The 20,660-nt window shown below is 41.6% G+C and overlaps 3 protein-coding genes across 3 annotated transcripts; 2 read left to right on the top strand and 1 right to left on the bottom strand.

Annotated features, from left to right (window-relative positions):
* Nucleotides 1–6,916: 6,916 nt before the first annotated feature.
* Nucleotides 6,917–12,693, top strand: rheb (Ras homolog, mTORC1 binding). Its single transcript, XM_079173846.1, has 8 exons — nucleotides 6,917–7,189; nucleotides 8,095–8,166; nucleotides 9,451–9,518; nucleotides 10,117–10,199; nucleotides 10,313–10,369; nucleotides 10,481–10,528; nucleotides 10,766–10,847; nucleotides 11,957–12,693. Exons 1-8 carry the CDS (start codon nucleotides 7,138–7,140, stop codon nucleotides 12,047–12,049), a joined length of 555 nt encoding a protein of 184 aa, XP_079029972.1. The 5' UTR covers nucleotides 6,917–7,137; the 3' UTR covers nucleotides 12,050–12,693.
* Nucleotides 12,694–13,411: 718 nt separating this feature from the next.
* On the bottom strand, nucleotides 13,412–14,851 carry ly97.3 (lymphocyte antigen 97, tandem duplicate 3). Its single transcript, XM_079172746.1, has 4 exons — nucleotides 14,783–14,851; nucleotides 14,441–14,510; nucleotides 13,954–14,076; nucleotides 13,412–13,598 (listed from the first exon to the last, which is right to left on the bottom strand). Exons 2-4 carry the CDS (start codon nucleotides 14,487–14,489, stop codon nucleotides 13,492–13,494), a joined length of 279 nt encoding a protein of 92 aa, XP_079028872.1. The 5' UTR covers nucleotides 14,490–14,510; nucleotides 14,783–14,851; the 3' UTR covers nucleotides 13,412–13,491.
* A 1,296-nt stretch (nucleotides 14,852–16,147) lies between these two features.
* LOC306706652 (gamma-crystallin N-A-like) lies at nucleotides 16,148–17,922 on the top strand (the record flags this gene model as incomplete). Its single annotated transcript, XM_079173801.1, is given in 5 exon segments — nucleotides 16,148–16,284; nucleotides 16,286–16,310; nucleotides 16,538–16,786; nucleotides 17,224–17,369; nucleotides 17,593–17,922. Coding segments are annotated over 5 exon segments (693 nt in total). The 3' UTR covers nucleotides 17,729–17,922.
* Between the last annotated feature and the right edge of the window lie 2,738 nt (nucleotides 17,923–20,660).

Raw genomic sequence — 20,660 nt, 5'->3', positions numbered from 1 at the left:
TGCATTAAATGTTAACGCCTTCATATCTTGGTAACTTTGTGTGGAAACTGGCTTCTGGCGGACACTTTATCACAAAGTCTTTATACAGCCCTCAGTTTGTGCTGCTCTTGTGTATATGTGTGCCGCGGCTAATTTCACAAACAGCAGGATCGCTACATCCTGCCATCCTCTATTTACATGAGAAATGACACCTCAGCTGTAACCGTCAGAGCATCTCCCATCCCTGTGCAAACACATCCCCAGAGTGGCAACATGAGGCTCAGAACACATGCTGTCAAATATGCAGGAAACCCATTGCTTCATATGCATATCAATCATTATGGGTTAACTGTAGCATTGCCATACCTGGGAAAAAAAAGCGGAGATGGATTGATGGATGGAGGGAGAGGGTGGGAGAGAAGCGAGATGGGTAGGTGGATGAATGGACAGAGCGAATGAGCTCGTTTCTGTGACAGAGAGATGTCATCATGACATACTTCCCCATAACACTCCGTCGCCTAGCACTTCGTCATAATCCTGTGAGGCATGAATCTTCATTTAATGCTGCTTTTTTATCCCGTGCATGTTGTTGTTGTTTTTTCTCCAAATGAATCTTCCTTTCTACCGGAGGAACAGATGTGTGGAAACAGCTTGAGCTTTGAATTACAAGAAAATGGGATTTACCATTCCTCCCGCATTCACACACAACACCTTAATACGGAGTCCCATTAGCACCAAATGAGGATGAGTTATTCACTGTGAGAACAGTTACACCCTCCAGTCCTCGGGGTGACAAAAACGGTCTCATTTGAGAAAGCTCATCTGGTTATGTGGCACCATAATGACTCTGGATGAGCTACCTTTAGAGACTCAAGTTCAAGATATATACCATTATTACTTGTTCATTACTGTGGAGGCTCCTGGCGATGACAGATGATATATGGCCTTGCTGCCACCAAATTTGCCGTGGGTGTCTCTCCTCTGTTGAAATGTAAGGAGTACCTGCCAAGACCTGAGGCTCTTTAGAGTCTATAGTGCAGTCACGCTCCCTGAAGCCAGCACTCATATTGAAGAATATGTTCCCTCTTCAGACAGAATACAAGACAAGATCAGGTCTAAGAGACAAGAAATATGCATTTTGCCAAGCCTATTGGGTATTCTAGACAAAATTAGCGCCATGAAATGGGAGAGAGCATGTGAATGGGGTGGATGAGCCACCTGAGAAGATAATCGTCTATTATTCAGCAGGTGCAGATGTGAATATTCACACCACTGGACACTTTCCACTTTCCATTTGTGCACGCGCACGCATCCCCCAAGCTAATGGAGTCTGTGGAAGCAGCCCTGCGTTTTAGTAAAAAAATTGAGGACATGTCACACATTTGAATTGCCATCTGGAAATTGGCTGCAACTGTGCTCTGCCCAGATCTCCAGGTGACACAAAGGATCTAGTTAGCAATGCAAATTAGTGGGGAGGAAAATTTGAAGGAGTGTCCAACAAGTCAGCTTAGAGGCTGAACACGAGGAGAACAACATTTCATTGCAATGTTTCAAATGTTCATTTATTTACCAGTTTGGACACACGGAGGTTGCCCCACGGCTGTTTGTGCAAATTGTCACTGTGGTAATGACTATTTATCAAGGCAGTTTTAATATATTCAAGCCTACTGTGAAGACAAATCGGTGCTAAGAGAGCACAAACACAGATTCGTAGCCATTCTGCATCTTCTCGGAATATTTTTCACCTCCGTATCAACTCTAACTCAAGCACCTCCGCTGAGTATCTAGTAATCTCCTAATCTCTCTCCCCAGGCCACACGCCAGGTATCTGTAGTTAGATCTGTAGTGAAGCAGCCAGATTCATCTTGAGATAAACTGGGACAACATGACGAATAGATAATAAAGGTGCCCAGGGGAAGAGCGCTATCCGGGTTAACTCCGCCGCATAAAGATACCATTTGTAGTGATGGGCTGGAATCAACGGGGAAGTGCAAGTGAGCAAAGCTAACTGGGCTCCAAAGTGACCAAATCAGTCCCGACTTTGCTGATGCAGCAGATGGGGTGTACAAACCAATTGTAGCTGTGACAACAACAAGCGGGGTGATGAAGTACCGCCGAGCGGCCTATCTGGGTCTCACCTGCTCACTGCTTCTCCTACAGGCCACTGAGTGTGAAGCGAAAACAGTCGTACAGCGGGCCGCAGTTGTACAGTAATCATGACGTGATAACCCATCAATGCTTTGGGACGGCAATAAGGTCTATTGATTTATTTGGTCAGGCTCTGACCTCGTCACTCCCTGAAAGCTCATGCAGAGACCTGAGAGTGGCAGTAATGAACTCCTCCTCCAAAGCTGCATCAGATACAGAGCCTGATGCCGGCTAATTTGTGAGGCATCTACTGCGTGTGAGCCTGGGCTGCAGCCACCATGTGGCCATTCCCCTCAGACCGCCAATGGAAAATAGTATCTTAGTGAAACCTCAAGTAGTAGTCTCACCAGTGCACCTCCAACCATCACAGGAAATATACTGTAAAAAGTTAAGTTGGATGAATCAAAACAATATAAAACAATCAAATGCACAACAACAAAAACAGATAGGAAATATAATTCAGTTTGTTTTTGACCTTGGAAATAGTAACAATGAAACAAATGAAAAGCCATTTATAGCTTTTATGAGTGCATCCAATCAGAATCCGTTGTATTGGATAAGTATGTGTATGTATGAAAGGATATTTTTGTGGTTTTCTTAATGTTTATAAGCTGAACATAGTAAACAACACAATGAAATATGAAAACAGTAAGACAATAGTGCAATTTTGCAGAATGCAAAGGGTGCAGGTCTCAAAATGTAATGATTAATGTCCCAGGTTGCTAATATATATATGACAGCACATGTTTGGATTTATATTGACAGTGATGATATTTACCGAATATTTATATTCAGATAGAGTGATTGCTTAAAGTTACAGATTTTTCCTCACCCTCACTAATGTTAAGTGTTGTACGTGACAGCCTGTTCTTGCGTCTAGTTGTTTTGGTGTACAGTGCTCCAGAGCGCCCACCGGAGGAGAGAAGCTGAAACAGGTTGTGTCCAACATTTTGGACTCAGTTTTCACAGATGCCTTTCTTTCTTTTTTGTCGTTGTGTTTCAAAAACATTTAACGGCTGGTGTTGCTCATTTGACATGGCTGAGGTCATCTGCCTTTATACTTTATAATATTGTGACAAGGTCCCAAAGTCCAAACAGCCACGGTTCCACAGATAGTACACTCTGTTTGTGGCTTGACTGCTTATGTGATGCACGGCCAGCAAATGGAGTCTGGGACTGACTTGGCGCGAACACAATTATTACTTCAAAAAGCCATCTTGAAGTAGCCTGATTCCAGCCCACTGAATTGCTGCCCATATGTTGAAGTGAGTGAGAATAATGCAAGTGTATTGTCTACATGCACTGGGCTTTAGTGGTGTGTCAGGTGTGTTGGAGGAACCCGTATTGCAAAGTGTTTATTTGGCCCACATGTGACAGCCCGGTCTCATCACGAGTTCAATCACTGATGACTTTTCCGCTCATGTCACCCAAACTTGAAACAATAGGATCTGACAAGCTCTGTTCGAGAAATTAGGATGCTTGCCAGGCCATCACTGCCAGCAAGACATTAATGTTTCATGTGGTGCTGATATGGTAATCATTGGATCCCTACAATGACACCTTGTGAGAGTTGGATAACGATGGCTGTCTTTCAGGTCTGTGTGACTCTGGACTCGGTCCAACAGCTGAGGCACAGCCTGAACTGTGAATCTGCCAGTTAAAAAAGGCTGCGTTACACCCAGTAGGCTGATTAAAGTCTCAAAAATGGGTGAAATAAAGGTGCAACGGGTGTCCTCCAGGTATCATGCAGACATGCAGCCTCTCTGGTTTAAGATGCCACACGAACGCGTTCCTCCGGGTTAAATATGCATTGGGTTTCATGAGGTTTGCGAGTGGGTCCAGGTGCCCGTTGGTGGCACAGACCCAGCTGGAGGATGTGGCTGACTCGCTCCGCTGGCGCTCAGGCTGGCATACTAACAGAGCCAGGGGTGCTTTCACAGCGAGTTGAAAGAGGCTGGCGCCGGTGCCACACACCCAGGGTTCAGAAACACGAGCTCCAGCTGCATGTCTACTGGCTCGCATAGCTCAAGAAATGTGAGGTGAGGCTGCAAATCTAAAGTGAATTCTTTAACTTAACCTGCAACATGGTTCGTTGCAAAAAAAAATAGTGATCTCGTGACATTCACAATCAAGCGCCTTAATCACGTCTCCGTCCCGATGCACGCGAGATTCTGTGAAATTAATTGTTGGGGTGAAAAAATTAATTTCCCAATCACAAGAGACGAAGCTACGAAAGGCCAACATGTCTAAAAGAGCTTAATGTATTATTTCTCTGAGGCTTGAGTAAGCCCTTTATTAAAGTAAAACAATCTTGTCAGACACCTGTTGTTCTCACAGGGGGTATTTATTGTTGGCCTTTGTCAGCACACTCTAATCCCTGGCTAGAACATGGCTGTATTACCAGTGTGACCTATTCTTGGTCATCATAATTTCCTGAGAGCGTGTGTGTGTGTGTGTGTGTGTGTGTGTACGTGTGTGCGTGCGTGAGAAAGAGGGAGAGAGATTGGAAGAGGGAGAAGCAGAGAAAGTGACAGCAGTTCGTGTGCATGAGTGTGTATGTGTGTGTCCAGTGATTGCAGGCACCCTTCAGCCATTTTCAGGGTTTTTTTTGACACCCAATGTCATGCAGAACAAATCGCCTATTGCTGACACCAGTGATTTCTTGTCTCCAGTGCTGAGAAGTGTGTGTGGAGGCAAAACAGTTGGGTCTTACAGACGGGGGGGAGTTGGACATTTCTGTGATTAAGTAGTAATAGCCCAGGACGTGACAGGGTAACAGGGGACTTCATTGGTCACAGGGCATGAAAAAACTGCACACCCTTGAGTCTATGGGCTATTTTTTGAGAGAGTGTATAATTACTTCAAGAGTTTTGCTCCAAAACTCTCTGAATTGGCATTTGAGATGTGTGGAAAAAACTATAGAATTTCAGCAAAAAAAAAATCAGTTTTACAGGGTTCATCATTGGTGTTTGTGGATTACTAACAAGTGATTGACACACATAAGAAACATTAGATTTTAAAAGCAAAGAGGGCTCTCATCATCTCACCACCTTCACCACGCCTGCCTTGAATTCCTCGAGTCTGTCTATGGGTTTAACCCACTAACTGAGGCCTATGAAGTATTGTTGCATGCCTGTGGTTGGGTTTAAGGCCACAGTTATATTAAGACGTGGGTATTTTAACATCGATAACGCAATACACTATCAGCTCAGATAATCAGGGACGTGTGTAGTCTGATTTATGTGAGGTTGTTGAGGCACAGAGTTACACTGTTTGGAACAGTGCTGAGTCAGTTTGAACCAAACACAAGAGATGGATGGAAATAAACAATAATTATACGGTGCTGTTTCTGTTGAAATATATAATAGTTTGAGCATGTACACACAGTCCTCTGGCGGTGTAAGTGGTTCCTGTAGGAGGTATAAATGGTGTTACGGGGACATCTACTGGCTAACGTGAGAGTAGGCGAAGAAGAGCTTTATTCCAATCTGGTAGAATTCCCAAAATATTGGTTTTGTGTTCTGGTTCTGTGCAATGAGATCTGAGCTCGTATTCAGGGAACCTACTAGTGTTGTTCAATGTCAAGAGGGCTGATAATGGAAAAAGTAATAATAAATACACTGAAAATTTGACACTTGGTTAATTGTTTTCACTTTATTATCAGCCTCATATTCCAATGATTTGATGATGATGATATAAATTAGACATTGCCATTTTTTAAGTTCTAATTGTGTGTGTCTTCTGTTTTCTGGGAAGGCTGGACTAGACAACAAACTACAATCAATTCCACTTCCAAGACCTGAAATGAAGATAAAAGTAAAGAAAGGGTTTCAGAAGTACTGCTGGTGAAGGGTGTGTCTATCATTAACCTGCAAGTCTGTTGGAGAAATGGCATTGTCTTCTTGTCAATAGAAATAAAGTAGCAAACATTTACTTTACTGACCTTATACCAAGACAACTGTGTCTTGGTAATAGATTTGTAAAAAGGACGCCAAGGTCTAAAGCTCACTACACAGATTTAAAAAAATAAATAAAAAAAAGAAGAAGAAAAACAGTATCATCTCACTTTTTAACTGAAGCCCTGCAGTGTGATTGTGTTGCTTCCATTTCCTCTAGCTGGTTCAAGCTAGATGCCACATCCTGGGGATGACAAAACAGACAGGACTGCTCAGTAACTAAAGTCATCAAATACACGAAGTGGAGTAGAAGTATAAAGTAGCAGAAACTGAAAATACTCACGTCAAGTCCCTCAAAATTGTACTCTAGTACAGTATTGCAGTAAATGTACGTAGTCACTTTCCACCACTGAATACAATATGTCTATGGGAAATGGTGTGTCGTTGATGCTAAATAATTACTGTGATCTTATTTTAGGGTCATTCAGGGTGATGGGACTACTATATAACCACTATGGGAACTGTATGATGATTTATATATTTGTAGCGACTTATTTTGTCTCTCTGTGGTCATTACAGAATTACCACAGTGTGTCCGTGTCAAAAATGAAATACATACAAATAACGACGTCTTAATTGGAGCAGTAATGCCGGTAGCCCTGCTCTTTGGCTCAACAGAAATGAATGACGTTGCTCCCGACCAGCTGGCACGCCACAGCGCGTGCAGCAGCCAATCACATTCCAGAAGATGGGCAGAACCGCTTGACGAACAGCCGTCTCATCCAATCAGAGTTTTACAACAGGCATCGGTGCCCGCCTTCGCCCCGCGTGTAGCCAATTAGGACGCAGCAGTAATTACTAATTCATTACATCGCAAAGGGGAGTGACGCAGTTATTGAGGATACTCCATGCTTTTTAAATATATGACCTGAAATAACGTTATTTTCCAGGCCGTGGACGTAAAGATCATCTTAAAAAAAAAAAATAGAAGAGCAAAGAAGAGGGACTCCTGCTGTCATCTGGCTGTATGTCGAATCTCTCCTCGCATTGAATTTGGATGCCATTGGAGGTTGCGGTACACCCCGAGGACTAGATGCGATAACCAGGACGAGACATGCCGCAGCCGAAATCACGAAAAATCGCCATCCTCGGCTACAGATCCGTAGGTGAGTCCCGACCCGACGACGCACAGCAGGGATGAGGTGTGTCTGTGGGGGGTGAGAGATGGCACCTTACGGGCCTCAGATAAGACGCTGAGGCTCAATTTCAGCGGCCTTTTGTACGAATTGAAATCCATCATGCGAGCCGTTTACGCCTCCCGTAGCCTATTAGACTTAAATTATAGGGAGGATCAGCCGTGCATCATCTCACAGCGGACGATGGAGCGCCACCAGGTGAGACGTGGCCTTGCGGGTTTTTATCATGAGGCCTCCCGTAATGTGTTCAACATACATGTAGATATTTATTTATTTTACTCTGACTGTCCTTATCGATACGTTTCCATCAGTGACCCTAACCCTGGTCAGTGAGTGTCATGCTTTGTGAAAGGCCTGAAGGACCTCCGGGATTTGACGCATTGCTGTGCGGTTCATTTCATACCATCTGAAACCAAAGGAGCGCAATTCGGATGCGGCGTAAAGGATGTGCATGATGGCAAGATGGCACACGCAGATGACTTTAGGCCCAGCCAGCATACCAGCACTAACGCCAAACTCTGTAATATTCCCACAGAGACTTGGATTGTGTTTATGGCTGCATACCTACCCTATAAAACACATGTTATTAATCCCATAGTACTAATATATATGTTTGTGTTGCTCATTTTGTAGGCTTTGGTAGGTCATTTTAGGTTTCACTGATGTTCTCATGATGATTTTATTTATTTTTTATTTTGTGGTTTTCAGTAATAAATCCTTTTGTCATCTTGAGTCACAGTCCTTGGTTGATGGACACTAGTTGTGAGGGACTGCAATCCAATATTTTGAAGCTTTTAACTCTTGATTTCTACATTTCCAATGATATTCCAACATGTAAAGGGTCCCTGTTTACAATATTCCTTTGTGTTTTGCAGGAAAGTCCTCCTTGACAATTCAGTTTGTGGAGGGGCAGTTTGTGGACTCCTATGACCCAACAATAGAAAACAGTAAGTGGCGAGTAGATGACAGTCTGAACAATAGCCACACTTGAATACACAAGCTTTTACATGCATGTAGTAGTCCCTCTGCTCTTTTTGACCCTCATGTTGTATTTCATAGACGTGTATGTAGTTTTTATGACGTTAGCAGATGTGGTCTTCAAGCAAAGTGGCCCACCCCTGACAAATATCCTGACACTTGAATATGCTTCTCTTTTTTATGCAAATATGTGAAACACTTTTCCTGCTGTGATTCATCAGTTAATCATGTGTAAAGTCATGTTTGGTTATCAGGCTGTTGGTCAAAGCTCTCTATTATACAAAGTCAAGTCAGTTTTATTTATAGAGCCCAACATCACAAATTTGTCTCAGACGGTTTTACAATCTGAACAACCTATGAAAGCTTCTGTCCTTAAAACCTCAATTCTGAAAAGGAAAAGGAAAAATAAAACAATTTGTCATCATGGTTAGAATCAATATTACAATTGTTCAACAATAAAATATCCTAACAAAGTCCACTTATCCTGCGCTTCAAAGCTTTCAGCAACAACTTGGGGCCTTTCTCCGTGTTACCCAGCAGGACGTGATGTTTCCTCGAAGCCAATGTGTCCAAACACTACACCAGCTGATTTCACCAGTTTCCACCAGAAGAAGAAAACCTTCTTTTGAGGCACTGTGGAGAAGTCAGCTGGTGTCGTGTTTGGTCAAAGCTAAACATGGTTGACTTAAGTGGAAAAAACTTGAAAATCCCTGGTTTAGAGACTGAACTTTGCTCGAATGTGCTTTAACGGTACATTTTTTCCAAATGAGATGAACACGCTGCAATTCATCAACCTCCTAAACACACATATTTCCAGACACTCCAGAGATTTGAGTCTAAACTTTACCTGTAGGCTGTTTTTCTCTTTCCCGACATGTTCGCTCTCATATAGCCCTGCGTTTCTCGAGTGTGTGGTCCGTGTCTATAAATAATCTCTGGGTGGTTAGCATAAAGTGGAGTGTCAGCGAGATGCTGCAGGCAGTGCAATCCCTCAAGTCCTGTAGATAATGTGACCCATCTCCAGGCAGATATTGACATTCTTGTGCCGGATGAACTCAGTGGTACCAAAATGGATCTGTAAAGAGATATGCACTCTAAAAAACATAGAGTAATGAAGATGCAGTATAGTACAAGTAGAGATGCTGTTGTATTTTCGCTATGTGTCAGTCTGAGTAAATCTTTGCCCTCCAACCATTAAAATGTTTCATTTCTAATTTATATTATATCTAATTTCTCTTTTCTTTTAACCGTAGCGTTTACTAAAATGATCACAATAAATGGACAAGAGTACCATCTTCAGCTGGTAGACACAGCAGGACAGGTATGCTGATTGATTTTGTTTTGAATATGTGTTATGATTGTGTTATGTCCTTGTTGGGTGTAAATTCTGCGTCATTAAAGGGAAACTACGCCCATTTTCAAAATTCATACATGTTATTCCTCTTGTCGAAGACAGCCCAAAACAATATTTGTCAACACGAACATTTCTCTCCCAAATCCAAAAGCTAGAGTGCTTCATCTCCCAATGGAGCAGCTCCAGACTTTATACTTGATGACAGTTTGAGACTCTCTGGCTTCTGGTTTTGAGAGGCTCGTGTCTCGATGTTAACCCACAAATTACAAAAACTCTTGCGAGACTCGCTGCCTATCCTAACCGACACCCTTCAAGCTCAATGCCTAACCTTAACTGTCTTTCGGGAGTTTCGCAAATGGTGACAAATGGTGATAAGACACGACTTGAGAGAGAGTAGCTCGTGTTCAAAAATATTCTCTGACCTTTCCTAGTCCACAGAAATAACATATTTGAACTCTTAATTTCGGTGGTATTCCCCTTTAATTAGTCAGAATTACTTTTAATTTCTTCTCTTCCAAACCTGTAACTTTGCATACTAATCTCTTCACAATTTCTTGCTCTATAGGATGAGTACTCCATCTTCCCGCAGACCTACTCCATAGATATCAACGGTTACATTCTGGTCTATTCCGTTACATCCAATAAAAGGTATAATTGTACTTCCACTTTTTAAAAGCAAACAAATCGCCGTGACGTTCTTTATAATGAGTTGAAACTGCGTTGAAATGCTGAAGAAGAAACTTTCCCCTTGTTTGTTCCAGCTTTGAAGTTGTACAAGTTATCCATGAAAAACTATTGGACATGGTGGGAAAAGTTCAGTAAGTACTGCTGCTTCTTCTTCTTCTTTTGCCGGCCAAGGCCATCCAAGAAGTAAGTGATATATCATGCGTAAATGACAACGTGCCGTTTTGCTTTTCCCTCTAATGCAGAGTTCCAATTATGCTTGTCGGAAACAAGAACGACCTACACATGGAGCGGTATGTCCTAACACACACCTTAATTGTACATTAGGTCCACCATGGACAGTAGCTAATCACATATTTGGTTCACGGATGATCCAAAAGAAGGGGGAATCCATTTCCACTTGTCTTGTTTGCGTTTGTGTAGCGCTGCAAATATACCGTACTCAGTGGAAGCAGACTTCAACTGGGTTTAACTGCAGCCTTACTCTGAATTATTTATGTTTCATCCTGTGTTTTCTTTTTTTTCTGAAGAGTAATCAGTTGTGAAGAAGGAAAAGCATTAGCCGAATCCTGGAATGCTGCCTTCATGGAGTCCTCAGCTAAAGAGAACCAGGTAAGAGATCATAATCAGTACTTTGTTTATGTTTGATTTGGTTGTTATCAAGGCCTATTTTATTGTCTGTTAAAAAGATACCCCTAAAAAATGACATTTTTAACTTTTATCTATTTATTCTGTGCTGTAATAAATAGTATTTGTTTTGAATTTGAGGATTAAATTGTCAAGGTTCCTGAATGTCACCAGGTGTATCTGGGCTTACGCTTGAAGAACAAATTTGTAACGGAAAACTTTGAGGGCATGTAGTTTGAAAGACGTGGGTGTTTACCAGGCAGGAAGGGTCTAACAAAGAGATTCTATCAAGTTGCATTATTGGAAAATATCCAGCCGTTATGTTTAAATCTGTCTTTTTCCACCAAGTTTATAGAAGAGCTGTAAAAATCTCAGTGACAAATCAGTGCCTGCTTTAAGATTTTTACTATAAAAATCCCCTTTGATACAATTTATGGCCAATTCAATTCAATCACTTTGCAAATGGATCAAAAGGCTTTGCGTAATGTAAAAGGAGATCTATTACCCGACTAGTTCCCCTCAGCTCTACAGAGTGAGTCAGTGTCTTTCAGCTGATCATTTTGGATTAATGGCTAATCAGCGTTGTTTCCAGCCACAGCAGGCAGCTATTTTCTGCACAAAAAACAACAATCTAAAAACCCCTGTAACCAACGCTGAAAGAGACTCCAAATGAATGCTAATGCTGCTCTGGGTCTTTTGGATGTGTAAATAACTCTTTACACTGCCCCCAAGCGGCCAGAAATGTTATCCACCACACCCTCCAAGATACAGCATGTTTGCATTTCCCTCATTTCCCTCAACAAACGTGCAACAGGAATGAATGCTTAACACCCTCTCTTTCCATTCTTACCAACATGGCTAAGTTTCATCACCAGGAAGTCTCGTTTATCTGCTTCAAATCAAGTTAGCAAACCACAGTGCTTGGCTGTCTTTAAATGCACATAAAAACAATGCCGTCTTTGTTGTGCCTAAAGTCTATGAGGTTACACTGGATGAAGCATATGCTGCTGGAAAATTCAAAGTGTGTTGACTGAGACATGTGACAGCGCCCTGTGTGTGTGTGTGTGTGTGTGTGTGTGTGTGCTCCCTTTCAGACGGCCGTGGAAGTTTTCCGCAGGATGATCCTGGAGGCAGAGAAGATGGACGGTGGCGTGCAGCCAGGAAAAACGTCCTGCTCCATGATGTAGAGCCGCCCAATCAACACACAGGACACTGCACTGGGATATCCCGTTACTTGAAGGCTAGCTGCCAGTTCTCCTCCACCTCAGCTGACTCCACCCCTCCAGGGTCCTAAATATCCAATACTGTCTATTTATGGCTCTGATTCCACTGTTATTTATCAGTAATTCCTATTCCCTTTTGTCATCCTCATTTTTCTTTGTGTGTTTGATAAAAAAAAAAAAAAAAAGGATGAGTGGCGGTCTTCTATTTCCCACAATCCACCCCTCCTCCATCTCTGTGCTCGGCTCCGATGCAAAACACAGAACTTGGGTGTATCAGAAACAAATGTTTTCCTGTGCTCGGTTATAACTACTACTGTAACTAAGGCCAGAGATAGTAATGGCTTGATGCATCTTAGCTTCTCATTACGCAGCTTCCATATAGGCAACGAGTCCTTCTCTGTTTCAAATAACAAGAGATAAGAGAAATGTCATGTCCGCCATGCATACGCTCTGAAAATGGATACGTTATCGCAGACGTTTCTTCTGATACATCACCAGCTGTTTGGTCCCTCCAATATATTCAGCTCTTTTTCTACTTAATCTCCACGCAGTACCCACTTCTCCGTCCCTCAGTTTGTTTTCATAGCAGTTACTGTCAGCCCAAAAAATCTGCATCCATTTTCTAATGTTGAAAATGTTGTACAAATGTTTTTGATTGTAATCATTAAAGCAAAAAGTGGTTATGTAAAGCAGGGTTGAGTGTGGTTATTTTCACTGGCTGATGGGTACGATTTGTGTCACCCGGGAGGCAGAGCAAGTTTATTTTGTTACCTTTGAAATATAATTAAAATTGCTGAACAGAAGGGATAAGAAAGACTAATAAATACAGCAGATGCTAAACTTTATAAGGATAAAATACACTGAGTATGTTACTGGTTATGTTAGAGGTACTTGCGCAACAATCAGGATTTTAGGAATATTATCTGGATCTGGCGACTGCTGTTGGGTTGTTTGCTCACTGTTAATCAAATCTGATCAAACTTTGAGGTAGGTCTTGGTCAATCAATATTAAAAGTGATTAAGGACTGAGGTCAAAGGTCAGTGCAAAGTCCTGGGAACTTGCAGTAGCAACATGTGCTCTGAATGAGCTGAAGTTGTCTGAATACCTTTGTTTTGGACGCTAGAGAAAAGACCATTACAATAACCCAACCTGCTGAAAATGAAACTCTTGCCTCAACGTGAATCCTCTTAACTCCTGGTATTTTTTAGTACGCTACTATGAAGACTCTGCTATCGACTTGATGTGGCTGTCAAAAAGAAAACTTGCGAAGAGATAAGAATGAGAACACTCCCTCACTCTTTGTCAAACTGCTTTTATTTGTCAAAGGAAAGGATTGACAGAGCAAATTTAGTTTTGAATTCACACATGCGTTTGCGCCTCAAAGATACTCCAATTCATCGTCATTTTAAAAGGTGTTGCACATATCTTCTGTACAGCACTTGATGTCGATGTAAGCGTTCATCTTCAGCATTTCGCAGTCTGACAGAGCCATGCATTTCTGCTTTTGGCCATCTAGGAAAGCAAAAAAAAAAGGAAAAGGATTTAAGAAAAGTAGAGTCAATGTACAGTATTTGACATATTGACATGATTCACAAACGATTTACATTTTTTGACATGGAGCTGACTTTCTACTAAATGTTACGATGCCTGGTACTGTTTCGCCACTAGAGGTCTCAAGCTATTTTTTTTTCTTTATACATTTTTCAGGCCGTGACCTTGGTTTTGGTACCGTGCATGCACACGTTTTTATTCAGTGAACTTCTCCTGTTACTTGAGTATAATTTACAGCAAAGATAATATTCATATTTGAGTGTGGTAATCAGTGTTTGTTAGTGATAGAATAGCTTCAGTATGTAGAGAAACTCACGTGGTGCTCTGAGGAATCTGACAGCAGCGCAGGCATCCTTCTCTGGATTACAGGTCTCTACACTGAGCTCACAGGTTCCTCCAGCTTTTGTGGAGACACACCGGTGGCAGTTCAGGGCTTCACCTGAAAAAAACACAAAAAAACCAAACATTAAAGCAGTCATTGTGTTTCTGCCTCTGTGGCCTAATCATAGTGTGTTTTCTGTCGGAATCTCTCCAGGAACTATTGCAAGTTATTAGTCAGATTTACTTAGATGTTAGAGGTGTGCCTGATGCCACATACGATCATGCTGTGCTCACACGGATGACTTTAATTTCTTAGAATAGATTCCCAGAATCTGCTGCAAAACGAAGAGCATGTCTTTGATGGCAGAGGTCTGCTGATATCGTGTTCCTCTACAGTAAAGACTAAAAGAGGAAGCAGACGTCCCCGTTACACAGCAGCAAAGGTTGTGTATATTCAGTGGAGAATCAGTGACATGACTCACCAGCTGTAAACAGCAGGGCGACAGTTAAAGCTAACACCAACAACTTCATCGCTCTGTCCAACACTGCAGCCTGTGAGAGACAAAGCACAGATTTGATTATATACCATACATAACGCACAATACTTCCAGCACTACAGATTTAGAGGTGATTATCTCATGATTTCTTTAAATAAAATGCACAGTTTAAAATATATAAAAGTATTTTTATGAATGCACAGTGATATTGACATCTGCAAAAAAAAGTCTAAATAATATTGATTTGATATTCATTGTTAATAAAACATTTTAAAAAAGAATGGAAGGTTGGAGACACAAATTAAATATCGTTTCATGTGTTCATACCTTGCTGGTTAGTCTGTCTCCGTTTCTGCCGGTGACTGAGATGAGTTCATCTTTCCTTCCCTCTTTTTATACCCGTCCATACTTTGGACCGTCATGGTAACGTCCCGCTAAGAGGTGTTTCTCTGTTAAGTCTATATGCTCAGCTTCTCACTCACCCTGGGTACACTGTGTTCAAGGGTTACAGTTTCCCAATGCTCGGATTTCTGCATTATGCAAGAGCTGTCCACCTATTGTCCACAATGTATATAATTGATGAGGCTTTTGCAGATATTAATATCTGCGTTTTGTCACAGACTCAGATAAAGATTTCTATTAGCTGGATTTAAAACCTTAAGAGGATAAGAGGATATTAATTAAAGGTACAGTATGTTTGCTTCAGGTGGGGTACGTCTATGACCGATATGAGGTGTAATACCTTTAGCTCAGTGCACTTTAACTAACCTTGGCTCCAGACTCAGGAATTGACTCGAAAACAAAGCCTGAATTGACTTGAACTAGCACAAACTAATGAAAGAGACTGAAAGACTGGAACCCTCTCCCTCAGTTGTCATACATAAAGTAAATGTTGCACAAAAAGAACAACATACTTCCTTTGGTGCAGAAAGAAAATGTACCTCGATTAGATTTTACTGAAGTCCAATTCCATATCCTTAAATCTACACACCTAAGACAAATGTTTTACACTATACGTGTTGCTTTGATTGACTGCTTTGTAGTGTAAATGAAAAGCTTCTTGTACTTTTTTATCTCCAAAAAGCCACTCAAGTTTCAAATTGTGTGTTTTATGTCCACTCTATGCCCCTAGAGAGTGAGAGAGATAGGGGGTGCTGAAGTATATTATAAAAAGGGTTGTATATGTTTTGTATCCTGCTCCACCTGCCTAGCCTTAAAACTGGTGGTCTTTGATGTTGCAACTGAGGGAAATTTCCATTGGGTCAAGGTCTAAGAAGATCCAGGGATCTCATCTGGATCAGCATCAGAGAAACTACATCAGAGAGTGATCCGTAAAGAAAATCTGGAAGGAAATCTGCTTTGGAGCAGGACATCTGTGCTGCTCTGCTCATCCTGGAGCCATCAAAACTGAAACATGGACTGGGAACACTCCTCGTTTTTTTCTACATTTTCTCAGTTACTTGCCCAACTTTCACCTCTGCTTAAACTTTCCTTTTCTGTTTATTTGCCTGTCTTGCATCCCCTTGTCTGGACACCACCAAAATATTATTCCGCAACCCCGACTCAGTGCAACATCACTCCCAAAGCCCAATCATAGCAAAATCTCTCTCCTCCTCTATTGTTTTGCCCCCCCTCGAGCCAAACTCCAATATCAGCACTGGCACATGTAAGGGAAAGTGTCCATGTGGCAGAATGTCTAAACCCCCCATTGTTGTGCTTTTGTTGCCTCTGCCTCGTGATACCGCCACCCTCTGTATTGGCCATATATATCTGGGCGTCCACATTTTTCCACTCTTAGACTGTGTGACTAGTTTGGAACAGCTAACAGCGGAAAATGTCTCAGTACTCAGGAAAGGTGAGTACCACAACAAGGGTTGGGCCTTCCCAAACTTAATCCTGTGAATCCCAAACAAATGTCAGCCTCAAAGGCATTAATGTAGCTGCCTGGTCCAACTTTTAACAATGTTGAGTGGCATCTTTCTGACTGTTTGCAGCAATTTCCATACAAGTATTTGTTACTAGGAAAGTATTTGAATCTTCATTGTTGTGGCAACCCCCCCCCCCCCTAAAAAAAAAAAACAGATCGTGTTCTATGAGGGGAAATGTTTCACTGGGAGGAAACTGGAGATCTGCAGCGACTGCGACAACTTCCAGGACCGCGGCTTCATGAACAGGGTAAACTCTGTCCGTGTGGAGAGCGGGGCCTACATCTGCTTTGACCACCCAGACTTCAAGGGCCAACAGTACATTCTGGAGCATGGAGAGTACCCCGAATTCCAGCGCTGGAATGCCCATAACGATCACATGGGCTCCTGCAGGCCAATCAGGATGGTAAGAGTGTTTGTGTGAGAGAGAGAGACCCCAGGGACAGGAAAATATTTGGTTGTTAAAAAAGAAGAAGAAAAGAAGCCTGGCAGATTGGCATATGTGTAGGCTCATATGTTCACATCTGTTTTTTATATACCTTAGGTTTATAATAATGCACATAATGTTCTCTTGCAGTGCGGAGGCATATTGACAGCTCAAGAGTTTTCACATTACATACTGATACCATCAGCTGAAAGAAAATCACTGAAAGCACTTGAGACATACTTTGTAGACTGCGGGCTATACATATCGTCCTCTATAAGCATTCAACCTTTAAATTTCAATAGGCATAACTTTTAGTGCACTCAATACAGTGGCTGTAAGAGAAGACCTTGGCAATGAGTTGAAGACGAACATGTTTACTGTAACTCAGCGAGAGGATTTGCCATTCTCCTCCCCAGCATGGAGAGCACTACAGGATGGAGCTGTTCGAGGGAGACAAATTCTCAGGCCAGTGCGTGGAGCTGTGCGACGACTGTCCATTCCTACAAGCACGAGGCCTGACCAAGAGCTGCATCAACTCCATCAAGGTCTATGGAGATGGAGCGTAAGTATCTCTACAGCAGGGGAACATTTAGTTACATTTGATCTGCTTAGGGCACATAAGCATCAACATGTGTTAGAATGTTCTAGTTCATTTTACTTCAATGACGGACTTCTGTGAAATTGATTGACTTGTAGTTATTGGCCAATACAATACAGAAGAATAATGTAATGATAATGTTGTTTGCCATGTTGTTTTAATGTTATCCATTTATTTTCCCAAACAGCTGGGTGCTGTATGAGGAGCCTAACTACCGCGGCCGCATGTACATCGTGGAGAGAGGAAACTACTGCACCCACATGGAGTGGCAGGCGGAGAACCCCAACATCCAGTCTATTCGCAGGGTGGCAAACTATTTCTAAACCATCTCACCGTCACAGGCAATGTGCCAGCAGAGATGAAGTCATCCACCAAGGGAAAACACACCACACTGTCAAGTCATCTGACGCTGACTCTGTGGGGCTATAAAATAATAAAAGATAAAGCACATGTTTGACATTGCTTGTTGTTTTATTTTTGTACGGAATACTTTAAAAGGCTGAAATAAAGTAGTGATCCTACAAAACCTTCAATCTTATTTTCCCTCCTTTTATGCCCACTTAGTGTGGAACTCTAAACTTAACAACCACATTGCATTATATAAATGGCTCCAGGCTATGATTCAGGTTATTGCTCTCTCTTATACGCCATAACTACGAAACCTTTCCCTCATACTAATGGACCCATTACCAAGTGACATGATATACTCTGGTATTTTTTTTTATATCTTTTTTTGGGAAATAAAACTTACAAAGAAAGAAGAAAGCAGTCACTCAGTCATCATATGTGAATGTCTGACAGTCAGCAGGAAACAATAGAAACTGTGTGTACTCCCTACATACACAGTGTAAAAAAAGAGTCACTTCACATAGATTGAAGCAGTATCCGCACATGCCCCGAGAGCTCTGCTACCACCTAGTGTCATTCATCTATTTTTACTGTGAAGTCGTGACGTTCACCTCAGGGTTTTCAAAGTGATCACAACGGGGATTTTCAACAGCAGTGACACAAACACATGAAAAACATGTGGATTTGTTGGGGGGGGGGGGGGGGATTCTTTCTTGAATAACAAAAGAAAACCAAAGACCAGAAACCCTGATTCTGAATAATGTATCAGTGAATGTTGTCCATTCAGGATCTATCCATCTGAATTCAGTTTCTCCATGAAGCTCTTATGACATCATGCACACAACATGTATTTAACATTGTTATTTGACGGCCTTTTACAACATTATTAGCTCATACGTTCATGTTTTTTATGCACCACTGCAGCATTTCCACCCCAGTGCTCTCATTCTTTTAGGAATGTCACACCGTGGCTGTGTCCAGCGGACCTGTAATGAGCACTCGTGTGCTTTCTCTTCCAACTGTCATGACAACAGAACACCTATCTTTACAAGGTTTCGCTCTTGGCCTCTATCAAGTTACGGGGTCAATATAGGATAGCTTAATGAGGAAATGCTTGGTCTTGAGTTACACTCAGTGGCACTAGTTTGAGGGAGATTACCTATAGCTAATCTCGTTCCTGGGCCATTTGCTGCATGATTTGTCTGGGTGTCACTAGCATGCCATTAGTCTGAATGTCAAAGACGAGAAAGAGAGAGGGAAACTGTGAGCAAAGCTTAATGACATTTTAACAATTTCATTGCTGGGATTTATTATTTTACACTAAGGATTTCCGTTATGAAAGAGTGTTTGAATGCTAAACAAAGGAAACTATAGCAGTGGTATTGTATTATTATTAATAATATATCTATTTTATTTCATTAACACGCCTTGATTATTTGTTCTAGTGGACGTGTTTCTTCTTAAGTGGGGAGATTACAAAAGAGAAGCATACCCAATTATTAGTCAGAGGATAATGACTTGAAACTTAACCTTTTTGAGGGAAATATTTATAACAGGGAATGTCTGTTGTCTGGGAGACGTGGTGAGTGGGCAGGCTGACCAATCTTTTGTCACAAAACACATCTTTAAAAAAAAAGAAGAAGAAACAAGTCATGTCACAATTTATAAAGAAATTATGAAAAAACGCTATTAAAAGAATATCATGTTTGAAAATGTAGGAAGATAGTTGTCACACACTTCCCCTTTTGTAATAATAATAAAAAGGCGTAGTGATTCATTATGAACCGTGGCTCTATTTTTGGTTTTGCTTCGTGATATGTATTTTATATTTAACACTGCTGGCGGACGAATACATTTTAAATAGCATTTATTGTATCTTGTTACTCCAAATTGGGTCAGCTATTTTTAGCATTGCCACTTATGCATAAAAGATCGTTCAGATAGAAATCCCAAGAATTGATTCAACTATTTACGGGGCTGAAAGACCTATTTTCAAATTGACACGGACAAAGATATACTCTATTATGTCCATAGTATATACAAATACCATGTTCAAATTTGTGCGTACATGCCAATTGTGTTGGTATACTGCAAATAAAATTAAAATAAGGACTATGGTTGACTTTATATCTGGTGATAGTTGTCCTTTCAGTTAAAATACTCAAACACTTAAAAGCTAACCCATATTGCGCGGTCCTTTACGTGTGAACAGTAAAATCGGTAGACATTACCTGACGATTGAATTTAAAACCCGGTTTAAATAATAAAAACCGAAAAGTAGACTATAAGAAATACCAACTGTGACCACAGAAAGTGCAAGTGTTACTATCAGCTGGAACCGGGACAAATACCAACGTGGAAAGCAAACATCTTCCACAAACGCCTCGTTTTCCTTCCGTTAGGCAATTTTATTTAATTTATTAAAATAACGTGGTAACCATCCATACGTGTCTACAATAAGGTCATTTCAGGCGTGTATCTACGGAGTCGTGTTAAGGTCACACGCTGGCTGCCTCAATTCCCCTCTTTGTGTTTACACATCCGGGTTTCCCTGTTTGCAGCCCATTCCCCATTTAGAAGCCATTTTGGACACAGATCAGTAACATGCATGTAAACCCCGACCGACCTCCCGATGCAGCGGTGCTACTATTCAAGTGAATAACCTCAAAAAAGAGCGCTGAGCTTTCGTTTCGTGCGGTTTAGCGGCTTCCCGTTCGGTTTTTGGATCCACTTCCGATGCGAAACGCTGCACCTTTTGACGGACTAAACAGTCGGGCAGTCAGTTAATCGCTCCTATCTTTCTTTTTTTTCCTTCTTGCAACATTGTTGCGGCGTCGCGGCTATTGACACGAGTTGTGGTGGTGGTGGTGGTGGTTAAGGCTGCTGGAGGGACCGGAGGCCTGTGGT

The sequence above is a fragment of the Pholis gunnellus genome (assembly GCF_910591455.1).
Source record: "Pholis gunnellus genome assembly, chromosome: 14".
Lineage (NCBI taxonomy): Eukaryota > Metazoa > Chordata > Actinopteri > Perciformes > Pholidae > Pholis > Pholis gunnellus.
Note: the sequence above shows the minus strand (reverse complement) of the source record. Positions and strands in the feature narration are given on the sequence as shown.

Excerpts from the sequence above, each read along its gene's own strand:
- rheb (XM_079173846.1), top strand. The coding sequence starts at position 7,138 with ATGCCGCAGCCGAAATCACGAAAAATCGCCATCCTCGGCTACAGATCC. Across the intron at positions 10,200-10,312 it reads TCCGTTACATCCAATAAAAG|CTTTGAAGTTGTACAAGTTA; the intron begins GTATAATTGTAC and ends TGTTTGTTCCAG. Across the intron at positions 10,529-10,765 it reads AACGACCTACACATGGAGCG|AGTAATCAGTTGTGAAGAAG; the intron begins GTATGTCCTAAC and ends TTTTTTCTGAAG.
- ly97.3 (XM_079172746.1), bottom strand. The coding sequence starts at position 14,489 with ATGAAGTTGTTGGTGTTAGCTTTAACTGTCGCCCTGCTGTTTACAGCT. Across the intron at positions 14,077-14,440 it reads CGCCCTGCTGTTTACAGCTG|GTGAAGCCCTGAACTGCCAC; the intron begins GTGAGTCATGTC and ends TGTTTTTTTCAG. Across the intron at positions 13,599-13,953 it reads CAGATTCCTCAGAGCACCAC|ATGGCCAAAAGCAGAAATGC; the intron begins GTGAGTTTCTCT and ends TTGCTTTCCTAG.